The 19,246-nt window shown below is 45.1% G+C and overlaps 3 protein-coding genes across 3 annotated transcripts in view; 2 read left to right on the top strand and 1 right to left on the bottom strand.

The window, feature by feature from the left end:
- The window catches only part of LOC119215063 (E3 ubiquitin-protein ligase RNF43), a 65,669-nt gene extending 52,923 nt beyond the window's left edge, over positions 1–12,746 (top strand). The window contains exons 3-9 of the mRNA XM_037466861.2: positions 6,668–6,742; positions 6,840–6,974; positions 7,161–7,262; positions 7,344–7,514; positions 7,614–7,716; positions 7,854–9,338; positions 9,710–12,746. Coding sequence (XP_037322758.2) covers positions 6,668–6,742; positions 6,840–6,974; positions 7,161–7,262; positions 7,344–7,514; positions 7,614–7,716; positions 7,854–9,338; positions 9,710–9,735 — 2,097 coding nt within the window. The 3' untranslated portion in view covers positions 9,736–12,746. The remainder of the gene's footprint in view (positions 1–6,667; positions 6,743–6,839; positions 6,975–7,160; positions 7,263–7,343; positions 7,515–7,613; positions 7,717–7,853; positions 9,339–9,709) is intronic.
- Positions 12,747–12,990: 244 nt separating this feature from the next.
- hpda (4-hydroxyphenylpyruvate dioxygenase a) lies at positions 12,991–16,643 on the bottom strand. The gene is given in 15 exon segments (XM_062558193.1): positions 12,991–13,062; positions 13,064–13,106; positions 13,840–13,967; positions 14,078–14,149; positions 14,353–14,378; positions 14,381–14,417; positions 14,975–15,047; positions 15,242–15,324; positions 15,423–15,509; positions 15,512–15,523; positions 15,619–15,708; positions 16,195–16,324; positions 16,379–16,448; positions 16,451–16,484; positions 16,620–16,643. Coding segments are annotated over 15 exon segments (981 nt in total).
- Positions 16,644–18,951: 2,308 nt separating this feature from the next.
- The window catches only part of mtmr4 (myotubularin related protein 4), a 31,142-nt gene continuing 30,847 nt past the window's right edge, over positions 18,952–19,246 (top strand). Inside the window, exon 1 of the mRNA XM_062558032.1 lies at positions 18,952–19,025. The gene's annotated coding sequence lies outside the window, so the exon portion shown is untranslated. The remainder of the gene's footprint in view (positions 19,026–19,246) is intronic.

The following is a 19,246-nucleotide window of genomic DNA, read 5'->3' on the forward strand; positions in this document are numbered from 1 at the left end:
CTTAGACTCCACTACAGTTACACAAACATGTATTGTACCCTAAAAGGTTTACAGGTCCTGTACCACTGCTTTCCAATGACAAAATCAGTGATCACAGCAATGTGCAGTTTTTGAAAAGTTCAAATGTCATTCATAGTATTTGTGAAATCTAACAAAGGGGGTATTTTTTCATACTTTGATTGTGTCTAGGTTTACCTCACGAACAGACATCCAGCGCGTGTTTTTCAATTGTCACTGCGCTGGTTGTGTGTACGTGTGTGTATGTGTTTGCAATGCAGAAAGACACGGCTTACTGCACGGCCTGTTCCAGGAATGAATTCCTAGAGGCTTACAAGAGCTGTTGAATGAGATGGAGGGCTCAGGGCAGGAATGATGGGAGGGAAGGAGAGGAGGGAGGCTGCTCCACGCTGTAGGAGGGTTGTAAGGCTCTCACTTACAGGCCTGATTAAATAACAGGATGCTTTATGAAAACAAGAACATTATCTGCCTCTTAAAAGGCCGGGAAAGGCCCTCTAATTTGCTTCCCCTGAGTCTCTGTGTTGCCGCCTGTCGCTAAAGAGAAAAAAAAATCTCTTCCATGCCCTGGCCACAGATTATGCAGGACACTTTCTCTCCCTCCTCTAGTTATACTCTCATCACTGACATAACAATATATCAACATACCAATACCAAAGCCTACAAAATAGTCTTTTTCCGCTCAAATGAGGATCATTCTGAGCTGAATCTCTTGATTGAGTGCAGTACAAACAATAAAGAGACAGTGGCTCCTCTGTGGGATGCGGTGACTTTCCCAGCTGAGGCATCATTCAAAAATAAAAATGATATGTATATATAAAATGTTTGTGTGTGTGTTTGTGTGTGTGTGTGTGTGTGTGTGTGTCTTTCCCCTGATTGCACTCTGCCTACTCACCTGCCCCGTCCACCCAGTCGCCTCCCTTTGCCCCATCACCCCACTCATATATACACTCCTCTGTGTTCCCCGCTCCAGTGGTCAGATTGTCGTTGTTCTTCCTCTGGTGAAGATTCCTGTATCTCGTTAATCACTGCGACTTTGCCCCTTTTGTGGATTTTGCTCGCTCCCGGTTGCGTTCCTTTTTGTTCATGGGTAAAGAACCACCTTTTGTTTCATGTTGAATCTGGTCGCCAGTGTTAGTCTCCTAAACCAGCTGCGAATCGTGACAAAACAAGGGCCCTCTAGATGTTTGGACGTTAGGAGAAAGTGTCAGTGGTGGGGTTTGGCAAGATCTAAGCCTCCCTCTTTACAACTCTTTTCCTGCCTCGTAACTCAGGTGGTTTACTTAATTATACTTATTACAGCCAGGAACTCCTGTGTTAAAGTATCTCGACAGTTACAGCTGTAATTCATTTCAGGAGTATTTTACGTGCTTACACAGCTTGAGATGTTTGAGGGGCTCGTTGTGTCGGGGGAAAGTGTTGATGAAAATATGACATCAGAAATACAACGTTGTTTTGACCCAGGTGAGACGATGCCTGTCCGATTCCTTCTCTCGTCTGACAGATCCACACTGTCTCTGTTTTCAGTCTTACGCTAAGCTAACCATTTATTGGCATTGGATTTTATTAGTTTTACACTTATCAATAAAGCAAACACACTGATTTCCTCAGGGGTTGAACCATTCCTTTTTAAGGAGTGGCAGAGTCTAAGTACTTTTTCTCTCCTACGAGCATTGGGCGGACCGCGTTTAAGAACTTGAACGGGAGGTCAGGTGGTCGCGTGTGTACGATGGAGTCAAGCCTCCAGGCCCCATCGTCACTGGCACCCACATCAGTCCCTTCTGTGTCGCTGCCCGTCTCTTTGATGTTTCAGGGACATCTTTAGCAGTTGACAGCGTATCAAATGACCTCTCTCTCTCTCTCTCTCTCTCTCTCTCTCTGTCCCCCCTGTGCTTTGCCTTTCAGATGTTTATCTCGTCGTAGCCGGGGTCTGCTAACAAGAGGGAGGGGGGCTGAGCTTTAATACTATTTGTTCTCTAGATGACCTCACTAACTTCCACACGGGCAGATCGGGTTTATCATTTCTTCCAGTGTCTCCTCTGCACGAGAAGAGTGGCCAAGCCCAGTGTTCTGGATTTAGTGTTTAGTGTGTGTGGAAGTAATAAGGAGGAGGGGGAGGAGGAGGGGGAGGAGGAGGAGGAGGTGTGTGTGTGTGTTTTCCAGAATGAATGGAAGTTGTAAGGTGTAGGAGGTGCCTGTGTGTGATTCAGACCCAACCCCCTCCGGCTCAACACTTTTCCTGAGAGCGTAGAATCTGCTCACCTGCCCTGACATGCCCCCCCCTCCCACCCCAGCCCCCGTCCTCTTCTTCCTCCTCCTCCTCCTTCATACATTACCCCCCTCCGGCGGGCCCCACATCAAAGAACCCCTGTGAGTAATGGATACCCATCAGGGCCACACCCTTCCCTCCTCCAAACCAGCGCTTCTGCCACTGAGCCGGTGGCACCCGGCAATCAAACACAAGCGCGCGCACACACACACACAAACACACACATAAGGGATTTATTCACACACAATTAGATTTAAATATGCCACTTTAAAACAAGGTAAACAGTATTTAAAGCAAAGCTGTGCATTTACACAGGTAGGAATAGAGTCACCAGGAGAACTTTTCCCGTCTCTTTTCTGATATTGCTCAGCGAGTTCCAGATGAATTGTCATAATAATAAATATATACAGTAGGCTTGTCATGTGTCATGCTAGCAGCGTCGCAATCGGATTGTACACCACTTCGGGCCAAACATCTCAGTAAGCATTGGATTAATAGCCATTTACATTTGAACAGACACTCATGGACTCCAGACTGGACATGCTCCTACAGAGATGATTGTGATGTCTGCACCACGAACAGACAAACAGACAGGCAAAGTTGCTGGAATCCTGGAGACGTAAAGGGTTGAGTAATACTTACATACATTTGGTCAAATGGACTCTCCACAACAGCCACAGAGACTTCACCTGTCTCACCAGCACTCCATCTCCCGTCCCCACCATCATCCCCATGTTGGTGCCCCATCTGCTCCTCATTTAGCTGCACGGCAACATCCCAGTGCGCGGGTAATGGTTCCAGTGTGCCGGGCCATTCAGGAGAAATGACAGAGCAGTGAGCCGGCCTCAGACCTGCAGGCCGGAGTGCTGCACTCTGTCATTAGACACTTTCATGCAGCAGCATCACAGCCTGCTTGGCTTGCTCCCCCCCCCCCCCCCCCCCGCCCTCCTCCTCTTTTGTTTCTGCCTCTTTCACTCTCACTCATTATTCCCACACATATTATTCCCCGATATAATTTACCCGTGCAATAAATGATCTGGAAAGTCACGCTGAGAAAAAAAACAAGTTTGTGTTGAATGGAGTCTGCTGGCATGTTTTGAAGAGGCAGGAAGAGTTTTTGGAGAGCGAGGGGGTTTATGGCCGTATCCACCACACATTCCAGGCTCCCCGAGGAGCTTGGGTCAAGATCAAAATGTCTTACTTACTGACTGCACTGATAAAAATGTTTGTCCAAGTCATTTAGTCATAGTAAATGAGATCAAGAATCATATGATGGCCCTCCAGAAGAATCAAATACATTTACTTTTCAACTGAGGAAAAATCTTCAATCTTTTTATAGATATTCAACTTTATAGTCACTAGTACTACTGTCCTGCCTTGCTCTGTACGTTTTGCACACACTAATATATATGAGCTTCCTGGAACAAGCCAAATTATCTCACTCCAGTGGCAGATCTAGTGTGTAACAAAAGAGTTAAATAATGGCTCATTATTAATATAAATGACTTGCTGAGCCAGATGTATTTCTGCAGAGACTTCAAAGTTTGTCTTTACTTCCCCTTTAATGAAAGAATTTAAATAAAATCACACTAATCATAGATGTTCAATAAAAAACAGCAGATGTTTCTCTGTGGCTGAATGTATCTGTGTTTGTGTAATATTCTCATGCTCCATTTTCCCAGCGTTATTTTGGAACATGGCTGCAGATGAAGGGTATTCGCCCCTGGGTTGATTTGGTCGGAGCCGCATTAAACAAACAAAGTGACAAACGTTGAGATGTTGACAGGTAAAAGCTATCCTGTCAGGTGACAGAAAAACCAATGGCCCGACCCTTAAAGCGAGGATTTGCAACTACTCGAGGGAGCATCCAGACTATTAATGGGCCAATCAAGTCAAATGGGCCGATCAGTCCCTTCGACTTTAGAGGATAGGATGAGGGGGTAATGATAGTAAGCAGAGGGACAAAATGCCCTTAAAGGTGTGCAGCCTTAGTAGTGGTAGGTTGTTAGTGTGTCCCCACTCGGAAGCCACTTGGGCAGATTTGTGATATTGGGCCAGAAAAAATGAACCAAATGAATCCTATGACCTCATGCTGGGCAGCAATTGTTTTTATTCCCCATGCTAGCAGCGTGAGTATACATTATATATACATATTCATTCAAATGGTCACTGCAACATAGGTCTACTCAGTATTAGTATGCTGTACCGGTACAACATACTAAACTCAACAACTGTGTAACTGTGTGACCTCAAAGCACTACTGTCTCGCTCTTTGCCCTCATAAGAGTTTATGTTTGTGACAGCCGGCCTGTCAAGAGCCATCGCCTGCTGATCCTCACTTCAATGATGACACGGCGTGAAGTCGCCCTCTGTGTTTTTCAGCTCTGACGTCCTCTCCCGTATACCCGTGGAAATCACAGTCGTTTCCAATGTGGCGATTGTTAATGTTTACTCAAACGCCAAATAGCGCTGAGTCACACGTGTCGAGTTGCGCCTCCACGAGGTCGGGCGTTCACCCAGCCACAGTGAACGTCTGCTTCAGTTCCCACCGGAACCATCCCGGACATGTCGAAACCCTCGTGCTGCCAGTCCCATTAACTGGCCCTGGTAACGTCGCAGCTTTTCCCCGCGCCATTAAAGGTTAAACATATACTCTAATAATCATGTAATGAGATCTCTCGGGGCCTCTTCCAGGTCTTTGGTGGGGCATGGCTTTGCGAGCAATCTGTGGTGAACTACTGCGCTACGATCTAATACGACCACAGCAGCAGTCATTGGAGAAGTGTGTTATGGTATGTTTTTACACTATAGGACTATTTGAAACTTCTTGTGTGTGCGTGTGTGTGTGTCGGACCACAATATCCCCACGATTACAGGACGTATGCGCTTCTTGTGCCGCATAAGGGAACTTTTGAACCCCAGGTGAAGCAAATTCCCACATGTCATAGATCTAGCTTTTTTTTCTTTTTCTTCTTTTTTCTTTTTTTCTGCTACGTGACCGCACCCCATTTAGGCCCATGCACGTACTACAATTACTGCTTTGATGAAACAGAGGAAAGGCGGTGGAACCACAGCTGAAAAACCAGATCAAAGGGGATATGATCATTTTTTATTTGACCTCTCTCTGACCGTAAATACTACGGCCACCAGTATTTCTGTGCAGCAATATTGTTAACTCTCGACTGTCCGCAAGAACACACACAGTATTTAAGGCTGCAGATGGGCATTGAGGTGCTTTTTAAGTAATTATCTGAAATGTTCTTTGATATTTGAGATACAATTATGATATTATGTGAAAACAAAATAAGTTTAATCTTAGTCACGCATTGACACAAACCTTCAGTGTTTTAAACTTAAAAAACTGTCTCCTCATCACGTCATTGTTCCAAAGCCGTTATTCTCGCAATGAAGCCACTGGTCATTCTCACCGCCCTCGTGCCATCAATTTAGACATCAGCCAGCCGCTGATTTTAAGTCCCATAGCTCTCAAAACCTCAGCAGTGCGCTACCTGCTCAGGAACAACCAGCTAACCGACACAGTTGGGGACTAGATAGTGGTATGGAATAAACGATAAGAAAACACAATATAAAAACAAGCTATGCTTGTAAACTATATCTTTTTAGCCCTCTTGTTTTAATTTGAAGCATACATTTCTTCAGATTCCTGCTTACACACTTTTTTAGTCAGTGTTCTAGAGTCAGGTGGAAAAGGTTTGGCCTGAAGCTCAGTGCGTTACTGCCACCTAGTGATGGGGGAAGACACCACATGGTCTCCTGCATAACGGGCCTCTATGGCACATGTGTCAAATTCAAGGCCCGCGGGCCATATCCGGCCCGTGAATGAATTATCGTAGCCGCTAAACCGGAAGTACGTTGATTTTCACAGTAAGAATCGACGCAACCGTCTGCAATGACAGCGGTTACCAGGGTAACAAGAGGAGAAAAGTTGATTAAGGGATATAAATAAATACTCCTGGTCTGACGGGATGTGTTAGCAGCAGTAGTTGACTACACTCGCTGCTCTTGGCTCTGATATTTATTGTCCACGTATTGTTTTTCTTCAGTGAGCAGAGCAGAGACAGTTTAAGGAGATCGTAGAATAAACGGTCCGTCACTGGCGTGCATACGTCCCGACGTCAGCGAACCGTCGCCGGACCGCCAGCGCCGCGTTCGGTCGAAGTCGGCAGTATCTGGCCCGGACCTGAAATGAGTTTGACGCCCCTGCTCCATGGGGAGATTTTGTGCTGCACGGATGATGAGATCTTTCCTCCTGAATACGTACTTTCTGTCCATTATCCTCATCACACGAGTGTATGAATCCCCTGAAATTGTCCTCGCTCTCTGTATGTTTAACTGTTGGCTCACCTGTGTTTTCTCCTTCAGGCTCGCATGGCGTTGGACAAAGGAGCTCAGGCAATAATCTTCGACGTTAGTGATGACGCAAATGCTGCTGCTGAGGTGAGTGTGAAATCACAGAGCTGCAGCTACGCAAACCTGGTTTAGAGACAGCTAAAGCTCACAGAAAATGTCGCACTCCCATTGTACCTGCTCACAGCTGCGGGAAATAGACTCCCTTCCGCATCCAGTTGTGCTGGTGGAGGGGGAGAACGCCAAAGAGTTGATGGGTCTGGTCAACAAGAACGAGGAGGCCACAGTTCGCATTGAGGTGATGGCGGAGCAGTCCAGATGGGTAAGCGCAGAAATCCACACACACACACCTCTCTTGAAAGGAAGCCTTGTTAATGGCAGAGAAAGCATTGATGTGGAATGGATGTTTTGAGGGTGGGAGAAAGATAGAGAAAGAGAATGAAGTTTCAGACACATTGGTATACTCTGTGAAATAAAACCCTCTGTCCCTCCTCTTTTCCCCTTTCAGCCACATTATGACGTGGGTATCCTGCTCACCATTGTCCTCGCCATTCTGACCATCGTCCTGATCTTTGCTTTCCGCTACAAGTGCAAGTCCAACAGGACTTGGGTGAGTGAAAGTAGCCATTCCTCAGTGGGAGAGCGTTTTTTTGAAAGGGTTTCTTCCAACCCTGGCTTCTTCTTCGTGCAGGACTCTGTCCACCAGCAGACCCTGCAGGCCATCAGTCGACTAGACACCACGACATACAGCTCTCAGGGCTGCTCGGGGTCCCAGCGCCACCGAGCGCCTTGGGGGTCGGCCAGCAGCTCCAACTCCAGCCCCGTCTGCGCCATTTGCCTGGAGGACTTCCAGGACGGGCAGGTAAGAAGAGAGAGAGAGGGAGGCCAACAACATGTAGATTCAACCGCCCTTTGTCAGCTGTGTAGCATTAAATCTACTTCTGTCCTGCTATCATCCCAGCAATTGAGAATCATCTCCTGTGGTCATGAGTTCCACAAAGACTGCGTTGACCCCTGGCTGCTGCAGCATCGCACCTGTCCCCTCTGCATGCACAACATCATGGGTAACGAAAAGCAAATTTTCCGGTCAAAGAAGAGTCTCGATACCTATATTTTTTCAAAATGCAGTCCTTGTCTTGTTCCCAGCTTGTCATATCTCCAGCAGTGTATTGTGTAGTCTGACTGCTGCTGTGCTCCACAGGGACGGAGCGGCATCCCCAGAGGACCAGACTCCATCAGAGTACAGAGCAAAGCCAGAGTTTCCTGCACGCTCAGCCTTACAGTGGCCCACGCAACCACCTTTCCCCCCAACATGCCATCCCGTTCTCTATGAGGCCCCACTATCCTCGCGGACCCTCCGGACCTTATCCTTCGCTCGGCCATTACACGGGCCCGTCCACCATGGAACCCCAAACTCTACATTTCCTCGCCAGTAGACCACTTTCTGCTGGCTGCGGGTACCACCTTCCCGGAGAGGGTCCCGGGAGGCCCCACAGGATTGGAGGGAACTGCAGGACCTCTACGCACCACTGCACCCCCCGGCGATCCTGCCAAAATTATCGCTCCTCCTGTCCAGCCCAGCGCAGTGCTTCCAGCTCACGGCTGCACCACCCCACCTCCGTCCCGCCGCAGCCCCGCGGGGCGCCGGCCCACAATAGGCAGGACGATGGCAGCTGCTCGGGGGGCAGCTACCACACGGAACGCAGCGGGTACTTGGCCGATGGGCCGGCGAGCGACTCCAGCTCGGGGCCCTGCCACGGCTCCTCCAGCGACTCTGTTCTGAACTGTACCGACGTGTCCCTGCAGGGGGTTTATGGCAGCTGGTCCACCTTCCGCAGCTCTCTGAGCAGTGACTACGACCCATTTGTGTATTACGGGCCAGGCTCTGGCCTGGAGGCAGGCGCCCAGGCCCGGCCCAGGTCTCTGGATTCTGTGGTGAACAAAGCTGGCTGCCCCGAAGAGCAGCCGCAGACTGTGTTCAGCCACATCCACTACCACCGCCACAGACACCACCACTATGAGGAGGGGGAGCACAGCCAGGGCCCGAGCAGAGGCTCGGACGAGGAGCAGGGGACCACCGCCACTGTTGCTTCTGCACCTGCTCCCCTCGTCGTTGAAAGAGACGCGTCTGTCTGCCCTCCTAAGCACATCGCCTGCCAGTGCCCAAAGCCCGACCCCACAGATCGGCCCAGCGCTGGGACAGAGGTCCAGGACCATGACCCCAGCAGCCCCACGGGACCTTCCGTACGGGTGTCCTCCATCCCTGTACAGCTACAGCCCCACTGCTGCCACCAGGGACACGGACACCCTGCAGCTCCTCTCGGGCGAGTGGGTGGCTGTGTGCTCGATGGCCCCTCGGTGCGCTTCCACCAGAGCCTCGATCTGCAGGACGACCGTAGCATCCACATCCACTACGGTCAGGGCCCAGGCTTCTGTTGCTCGCCTCCTGATCTGCACCCGGCTTTGCTACCCGTGCCCCTCATCCTAGACTCTGGAGGCATGGAGGACTGGCCTTGCTATGCAGGGGCCCATGTTGTGTGGCAAAAACGGGTGCAACAGGCCCACTCAGAGCCTCAGCAGCTGGGGCCCGGGACCTCTATGGACAGGCCACCATGCGGGTTCCACCACGGCCCTGCTGCCGACACAGACATTTGTTTGTACTGCCAAACATTACACCACAATCAGGGTGGGTGTCTCACTTGTTTATGACATTGACAGCCACTTAGACAGAGGGGATCATTTTGGTTATTCATTTCATAGGTTTGGATATCACTTTTGTTTGTTGTGTGAGATAATTGGTAAGTTGGTGGATCATGGCGACAGCACCACAGCGCAATTGTTCACAATGGGACAGTAATTGACTCACTTTTGTTTCCATACTGTGTTTTTTCACCTGTCCGGTCTCAAGTGCAGTACTTGTATTTACCAATAGGAAACATGGGGAAAATAACTGTAATCATCCTTTTTTACCTGCTTAACTTTTTTTTGTATTCTTTGTTTTCTTTTGTTTTTTAGATTGTACTTTTAACATGACCTGAGCTGTTTTTATGTCCACAGGATCAGAAGAGGAGTCTGGTGTGTGAGAACTCGTTGCATCCCCGTTTTCATGCTGCTACACAGGAGCCAGAATGGACAAGCCTCTCATTGGCTATTGCTCTCGTGTCTTCCACTTAATTCCACCAGCAATGCCTTCGTTCAGACGATTACCCAGCTTCTTAAAAGCTCACATGGTGAAATTCTCTTTCATCTGAGTTTGATTGAAATCCACGTGATTTAATAATGCAAAGAAAATGCACCCGACCCTTTATTATCGGAAAATATATTGAATTTTATGAATGTTTGTGAGTTGCCGGGGAAACAACTCAACACCGTTTTTCTATTTGTCCTTATCAGCACTAGAAAGGCATTAATTACCAAATTATTTCACAAGTTCCTATGCTCTTTAGTGACAAGCAACGAATGGTCCTCGCTCAGGGTGTTGAGCCCTCGTGAAGTGAGACTCCATCTCTGCGTTGCTCGTCCTATTGCAACATGACTTGATTTATTTTAGAGGTACTTCATTTCACTTGCGTGATCTTTGTCTTCCTTCTCCTGCCTACCTCAGCTCAGATTTCTTAACACGCCTCACACAGGGGGGTCTTTAAAGGTACTGCTGTAGTGATGTTGTTTTGTTTGTTTTTGTTTTTTGGTCACAACCACGTAGCTCCCATGAACTCAGCCCGAAAGTAAAGTTCTTGGCAATCCGAGGTGTCCAGATGGAGAGAAAGGTGCTCAGCCCCTCAAATGGGAAGCATTTACTGAGGTGGCTGAGCCCTGCGTGGGCCCTGTTTTCATTATTTCAACCATGGCAGCTGTTTTCAACATTGTGTTATGTTATGTGTTTGGATCATTTTCTGTTTTTGCAGTCCGTGATTTTTTTTTTTTTTTTTTTTGAACCTTTCAAAAGGAACCGGTTTGACTGAATTTCGTTGCATCATTGCAGGCTATTGTCTCGATCTCCTCATTTCTCTTGCCAACGGCATGGTCACATGTTTGACCTCAGTGCAGTCCAAGCCCCCGATGCAGGCAGAGTGAACAGGCCTCATCAGACATATGAGCACTAGATCGTCCGCTCCATTAGTGCCTAATTCATCCAAATGTTGAATTATCCTCAGAAAAGCAGATATGCTCACCGGAAACAAAAGCCCTAGAAGTATTTTCTACATTGCAGCCGTAGAAAGGAGATAGTGACTTTTTAATTATACAACTGGATTCGAGCCAGGCTGGTCTGCTTTTCCCATGATTTCAAACTTTAATGGGTAAAGCCTGACAAATGTCAGGAATAATCAAACACTGGAAAAATGGGGATAATTCATGTCAAAGTTACAGTAACGATGCAAGAATTGGCAAAACATTGTTTGTCGTGGTAAATGTGCATTGCTAATCCCTGCTAGTGTGGCCTCTAAGGAAGATCCAGCCAAAATCAGACAGTATTTTAAAATCTTTTTTTATTTCATCAGATGAATAATTTCTTAGTGATAAAAGACAGAATCATGGTTTGAAATCTCTGTTACTTATTATTCCCTCTCCTTCACGTGGAGCCACTCAGGCAGACAGGTGGACAGAATATGTGTTTATACTCGAGGGGAATTACTCAGAAAACTTTGACTGTAGATAAAAGTCAAAAAAGGCTTTCTTAACCGGACAGGTTGAGTGACCTGAGATCAGAGGTATAGGAATCCTGCGTGGACTTTCCATTAAAGCCTCGGTCCCACTTCAGATTCAGAGTTTAACAGCAGACAAATAGCTCATAGGTATAGCAATGCAACGAGTAGCACTTACTAAAGCCTCATATGTGCCTTATTCATTCAGAAATGCTCACAATCCTAAATAAGGAATGTCCCAACACACTAAGCTCTTACCTGTCTGACCAAAGAGGCAAAGTCTTGATCGCGGTGAACTCATTAATTTATATATTGTGCCTTTTTCCCCTTAAATATCAGAGTGAAATGTGCTTTTTGTGTTTCCTTGTCTGTTATTGTCACATGTCACTGTGACAAAACGGTGTCGGAGGCCGAGATGGAAATGACTGAATTACAAGCAGCACTTTGGCTCGAGCTGATTTTACAAACAAGAAAACAAAATGAAACATGGAAAAGCCCAGAACCTCCTGCACATGAAAAATAGCGTTGAGTGGTACCACAAAATATCTGATGCGATTTCACCCTGTTCAAGATCTTTCTCTTTGTGTTGTTTTATGTGTTCGTTTTCGTTTTGCAAGAATAATGAGCTGAAACTGCCTTTTTATGAGCTTAAAAAACCCTCCAGAACGTTAAGGGATATGTCAGTATATTTTGGATACTTTGAGTACAAAACAAGAACAAAAAAAAAAAACAGAAATGAAATAGTGTTGTATTTTATATATAATAAAACATTTCAATATAGTGACATGTCACTAATATATTTATTTACTAATATATTTATCCATTTTGTCCAGGTCTGAAAGAGTGGTCTCTGTAAAGACCGAATGTTTCTATATGGGAACTGATCAGTGCCATCACAGATGTATCAACCTGTCTTCATTCCAATTATATGCAAATAAATTATTTTGAAATACAGCGTCTGTGCAAAAGACATTTGTTCTGCTGGAGAATCCAAATAACTCAGGAAGTCAAATGTGTTTCTGTCATTTATGAGGAATAGTTCACACACAGTTTGGAATCAGATACTTATGTACAGAAAAAAACAACATCATACACATGGTAAATAGATCTCGTGCTTGAGGTCCGGCTTGGTCTCAATACCACATTGTCCAAAATGACCTCTGCAATGTCTGATTTTTTTGTGTTTTGTTGTTACTTAAATTCTTTGATTGCTCATAAAAACAAATTTTCACACACAATATTCACCTCTGCAATGTCTTTCGATTATTTTATCAAGACATTTCTTCTATGGTAAACCCATACAAACACAAATATGGCAATGAAAGAGGTGAATAAAGAGGAATTGCCTGTTGTATTTAAGTGAATGAATAAAGTAGTGCATTTCAACTGGCATCGTACAGAGTACACAAGGATTTTAATCTTGAGTTTATAATCTTGAGGTATAACTAAAGTCATACATTTCAGTAAAAAAGACTGTGATAAAGTAGTCGGTTGGATATTATCTTTATTCAGTAATACTACGGCGTGCGGTCTGTAGACGACCATCAGCATACCTGCATTTCAGCACTTGCAGCTTGCCACATGAAGGCATCCAGCTTGTGTTTGATACAGCAGGTTGCTGATGGCTCCTGACGTGTACAGCCGTATATAAACAGTGTGGCTTGGCAGCAGCAGTCGGGGGGGGGGGGGGGGGGATCAGTTGAAGGCTTTGGACTGCCCTTTGGGTGTTGGCACAATGAATCTGCCCCTGGCCTCTTGGTCCCTCTCCCATCGCCTCAAAGAGAGATTTGAAGTTTCCTGCCCCGAAGACTCTGGAGAGAGAATGAGAACACACACACACACACACACACACACACAGATGGCTAATTACCAGAAGATCTACCGTCTTGTGTGTCATTTCTCATGGCCCCAAGGGGGGGTCTCCTCTCAAACACCGCTTGGGGCGTCAATACAACTTTGATGTGAGATCACAACAGATAAATAATCCCTAAAGGATTCAAATACCCACTTTGCTTGGAGGGAAGCTGAGCTCACCAGGGGCTCGCTAATTAATCATGTACATATTGTCAAAGATAATCAAAAGATCAAGTGTTTGTTGTCGCTCGGGGGGATCCTTTGCTGCAGTTCGGATCGCCTCCACATCTGTAGACCGAGTGAAACGTTGCAGAGTGACAAGAGGGGCCTGTCCTAACAAGCAGAATGGGTAGCTGCTATAAATGGAGTGCCACAGGGTGCAACCCAATCCAACAATCCCAAGAGCCTTTTAATCTGTACATGTGACAGATTTACTGAACTTCTACAAGTGGGCTACTGTTCACACTGGGTGGGAGCTGCAAACAGGTGTTCACCATCGGTGAGTTTAGAGGAGTTTGTTCAAGTGCTCTGTGGCACTCACAGAGCGGTTGTTGCGCTGCATGACCTCGAGGAAAAGGGCCGTTCGGGCCATTGTCGCAAAAAAAATCAACTAGGATTTTCAATTCCTTAAAAGATAACAAAGTGTGTTGTTTAGACCAAAGGCGAAGGGTTGTGAATCGTCCCATGCACCTCACCTGCAAACGGTCGAGGTCCTCCTTCACCTTGATCTTGGCGGTTTTAAGGTTCTTCCGCAGTGTGTTGTAGTACATGTCAGGCGCTGAAAGGAACTCCATCCCTCGGGCGCACAGGTTCACTACCTGAGTTTTTAAAAAAAAAACTTGCCTCTGCTTGCAGGTGTTGGGGGGGGTCTGTGAAGACAAGATGTGTGGATTAATGTGAAATCTGCAGCTTAGCGCAGTAGACTTACTGCCTGAATAATGTCTGATGTGTCGAGAGCGATGTGCTGAACACCTGGTCCCCCGTTGTAGTCCACGTATTCCTGTGAAAACAGAGAGGAACATAAGATTGTTAATTTAGTACCAAATTGTACAACTGTTCCTAAAGTTGCCGGGACTGGCGTAATAGGAATTAATCAACCAAACGGATAAACCATTGTGATAAATCATTGTGATAAACCATTGTGATCTCAAACCCTGTAATCAACCACTTTGATAATTCCCCGTGAGTCACCACAACACTCACTTGGATTTGTGGGGGTTTTTCACCCTTGCAGGTTTGTTGATGGGCATTTTGATGGTCTCTTCATACACAGCAACATTTTTAAAGTTAAGTTTCCAGTGTTGGGCAAAAGTGTTGAAATCACACTGCAAACTCTTACAGAGTCAATTGTACCAAAGAGCTGGAGTCATCATCCAGTGTCAAGATCAGATTCATTTGCAACACTGTAGAGTTAAACTAACTCTATGATAGGTTTGAAATGTACCTGTACAGTGTCATGCTTCCTGGTGTAGGGCTTAACTCCATGTACTGGGATGCACGGATTGGTGAGGGTGCACCAGGAACCACGAGGTTGGTGGTTTGAACCCTGGCTTACCCATGTTCCATGTCAAAGTGCCCCTGAGCAATACAACTAACCCTGAATTGCTCCCTGGGCTAAAATCTAATGCAATGTAAGTTACTTTAGCCAAATGACGTTGTATTTAACAATGAGCAGATTCATTTTTGACACTTATTCCGAGTTAAATTGTTCACACTTGGTTGAGCGTTGATTTAACACTGACAAGATTGGGACAATATAAACACCAGCTTAGAGTTCAAATTGAATCTTGAAGAGTCAAATTAACTCTGTGAGATTAGCTGTGTAGTTGGTCACCACTCTGGACCTCAGTGAACTGTACTGTGTGTGGATCTGCGTGTCGTCAATATGTGACACTAAGCTACAATGAAAACCCCTTGTTTCTCTTTTATTGAATTACTTTGGACTTTTTTATTATGGAGTAATGATGCACTGAAGCATATTTTTTGGAATAGCGCACTAGCATTACCCACTATGTGGGAGGTGGAGTGACTGTTTGTGTTTACTTGTCCTTTTGTCCTGTGTGTCTGCTTTGCATGCCACGTACGTGCTCACACACACTCCTACCAGTCTGAAATTGGCACCATGTGGTCATCTGGCTGGTTTCCCACCATGTGATCAATGAAGTTTAAACCCTGCTGGTGGACTACACAAACAAAAGAAAAAAAAAAAACATTTCAGCGGTATTTTTTTCATGAAAGAAAACACTTTCTTTATATTTTTTAGCCCAAAGTACTGCTAGAGACTCCCTAAACAGAGGCTCTTTGTAGCCTGGCAGGAAAAGGCCTTTGTAGGGCCTGAGGTACTCAATGAGTGTGTGCGTATAGTATCTCCATACTGAGGACAAAACATGGACACAACAGTGTTCTCCCTCACCAACCCTATGTGTGTATCCTCGTGAGGCTTTTGAATGTGCGTCCATCTCTACGTACCGTTTGAACCACAGCATACTTGACCCAGCCCCGGCTGTCCCGCTCCTCCCAGGGCTCCTTAACAATCACAGCTCCTCGCTCTTCAGCTGTCTGTCAGTGGAGTTGTTTTGGGATCATTTGGGGAATACACCCCAACAACAGCTTTTACAGTGTGAAGAGCCAGAGCCCTCCGGTGGCTGCAGACAGAACACCTCACTATACGTGCTGTGATACGCTTACACCTCAAATGAGGCTAAAGTTTATTCCTGTGTGAAGCCAGCGGTTGTTTTCTTTCTCGTTGTCGCCAGCTAATGTTGAGCAGAGAGTTTTTTTCAAACTGTCACTCTCTTCAGAGTAGAGGAGTCCAATGAGGCACCAAACACCAAAGTTGTACTTTCAACACTGACATGTTTTCCCCTATTTCAACATGCAGTAAGTACAGCGCATATAGTTTGATAGTACATATAGTATAGACATACAGAGTTTGGAATTTTCCAACAAGAGAAGTAGGGTCAAGCCGTTACCGATGCCAACTGATCCGTTTCAACCTGTTGCAAAGAAATATCAATTGGTATTCGTCCTTCTTGTCATCGCCGCCTTGATTAAGAAGTCACAGTCCACTTGAAAGGCGATGTCTTTGACTCCGTCTCCGGGCTTGATCAAGTGCTCCCCCATCGCTGAGGGAAAATGAAACCAAGCTGTCATGCAGAGATACATGTCATGTTCCCTGCAAGAAAGGATCGTGAGGTGGTTGGAGAGGATCGACCATGGATTATCTGACACTTTGTCCTGTCTGATGTCATGAGACACCACCTCTCGGCTGCCAGACTCCAATCCCTTATAGGCCAAGACTCAAAGCCCATCTTATCACAGTAGAACGAAGCTGCCTGCAAAGTATTTATTTTGTTCAAAGTATCTCAAAAGATTGTTGAAAATGCCCATATATATATATACAAGTGAAAGTGAAGTATACTCTTTCTTCTCCAAAACCCAAAGATATGAAGCGTATTAACATATATTACAATGAAGGGCGCCACGTTACACATTTTAAAGCTAGAATTAGTTCTTGCATTTTTCATTAGAAAAAAATCAAATGTAAAGGTTTGCTGATGAATTTTCTGCCGACTCATTCAGACTCACTCATTTGCAGTTGTTTCTATGGTAACACACTGTAACACACTTACTTATAATTCTCCAGTAAAAAGTATAAACAAGCATGATAAAGATGTGGAATGTTCGACATGTATTAAAAGCTCATTAACTTTTTTTAGAATGATGCATTATTCCTACAACATTCCTCTCCTGCAGATCTAGTAGTACTGTTAAAGCAGACAACCACAACACAGACTCCGGTCCAACGTTACAGGCAGCTTCAGACTAACATACAGTCAATAGATCTCTAAGGGATATAATTATCTCTTCAATTATTTAACTACCCCCAACTGAGAGCACCTGCTTATCATAATTGAGTCTCTTGCCATGATGTGATCGTATATGGGCCACAATTCAGAGAAAAGAGAGATCGTAATCAGTGCCTGGCTCGTGGGGTGCAGAAGAGTAGATGACCGGATGACCACCTGTGATTGGTCCCTTGGAATCTACACCCACCTGTTCGCCTTCTGCTGCACTTTAGTGAAACAGTTCAACAGTAGAGGTTTGGCTATCTCCAGGGTACTTAGAACCTCAGTCGCAATAGAAACGACTCAGAATAGAGGTTACAATGAGGTAGAAATATTACACTAACTAAATATTACTTTTAAAAAATGGAGGCAAAATTTGTATAGCTGAACTTAAAGAGCAGCAGTAAATAAAAAAGCTGTGCTTTCACGGTCCTCTCTTGTTTTTCACCACCAGATGGTGCAACATGGCCTGAAACAGATCATATACTACAAAACCAATAGCGACATTTAGAAATGTCTCTTTGTAAATGAACTAATCTTTAATAATCACTCACTTTACTATTATTAGTGATTACATGATCTATTGAAACCCATTAATTTAACTTTAACAAGGACTCGCATTGGAATAATGATATAAACTGTCTGTAATTATATATTTCCCAAGATATGACAACACCTAATTCCTTCTTGTTTCGATGTACCCTGGATCACCACTTATCTGGCATACCAAAGGGCCTGATTATGACAGCAACGCATTCATTATTGTTGTGTTTTTAACAGTCTTAGGATAGAGTGAGCCGCTGTGTGGTTGTTGACTGGTAATGGAGAGCAAGTGGGGTCAGGTCCAGGCTGTTATAGACCATGCTGAAGAACAAAAATAGTGTCTGGCCCCAACTACAGTGCTGTAAAACGCCCTGGGCGTGACAGATGTATGGCCCTCTGACTTTGTCAGAGTTCCACAAATAAGATGAGCATTAAATGCAATCCAATTCAATTCAATTCAATTCAATTCATTTTATTTTGTACAGCCCAAAATCACAAATTTGCTCCAGAAGGCTTTACAGTCTGTACACATGCGACGTCCTCTGTCCCGAAATCCCCACATTGGCAAAACTCCTCAAAAATGAAAAACCCTTCCGTGGGGACAAAAGGGGAAGAAAAAGGGAGAAACCTTAAACGAGGGATCCCTCTCCCGGGATGGACAGACTACAACGGATGTCATGTGTACAGAATAAACAATGTAAGAGATGTACAAAACATTCAATTCCTCTAACAGCAATGATTCAAATAATTGTGAGTAGTAAGTGCAAGTGCACGGCAGGACCACTGCAGGGACAACCACCATCCACAGAAGCTTCTGTGGGGAGGGAAAGTACAAGGAAAGGGTAATGTTGGTTTGTGATGACAGTAATAGTAATATGATTAATATTTAAAATAGTAATAATTATGATGATAGCAGTAGCAGGTTTAAGCAGGGCCACGGGAGGAGGATCAGTGAAAAGGTCCAAGTGAAAAAACAAAACAATTAGTAACAGTCTATTTCATTTAATAAAATGAATAATTTGATTCAAGTTTTATTCATTAAATATTAGAAAATCGTTAATCTTCCAGATTGCTTGCTTTTTCCAACCGTTGATTCCACACATCGAGATCATTCATTTAAATGTTGAAAAAAATTACTGTATTATTTTTGATTATGTCAAAGCCCTGCTGGGCTATGGCTGCTATAACCATGCGTGGTTGTGCGCACGTACCTTGTGTTTGTGTGTATCCCGTTTGTGCCGCGCTGTGATTTTCTATTGGTCCGCACTGGGAGCTTTGAGGCACATGATTGGCTGCTTTGTGGGTGTGTGCAAGTCACTTGCTTGAATGCTGTCAATCGTAATTGGTTAGTGTAAATTCTGTCGCGCTATTGGTCTATAATGTTCAGTGTCGTCTTTGCCCATTGGCTAACGGCTCTGTCATCGCAGAAGAATACGGAAGTTGTGTAGTCTACTGAGTCATCCTTGTGTCAGCTGATCTTTCAGAGTGAGTAACTCGATTTATATTTTAAAATGAAGTAACTTCCACATAATGTATTGTGTGTGACATGAAATTATGTTGTTCTCTTTGTGTTGGTTGTGTAAATCGTGAGCCGCTTTGTCGTTTTCTGTTGGTAAATTGTCGAGTTTTACTACCGGTATCCGGTGGCTAGCATGATGCTAGGGTTTGCAAACACTGCACATACACACACGCACGTTTTCGGTTTG

The sequence above is a fragment of the Pungitius pungitius genome, chromosome 16, assembly GCF_949316345.1.
Source record: "Pungitius pungitius chromosome 16, fPunPun2.1, whole genome shotgun sequence".
NCBI lineage: Eukaryota > Metazoa > Chordata > Actinopteri > Perciformes > Gasterosteidae > Pungitius > Pungitius pungitius.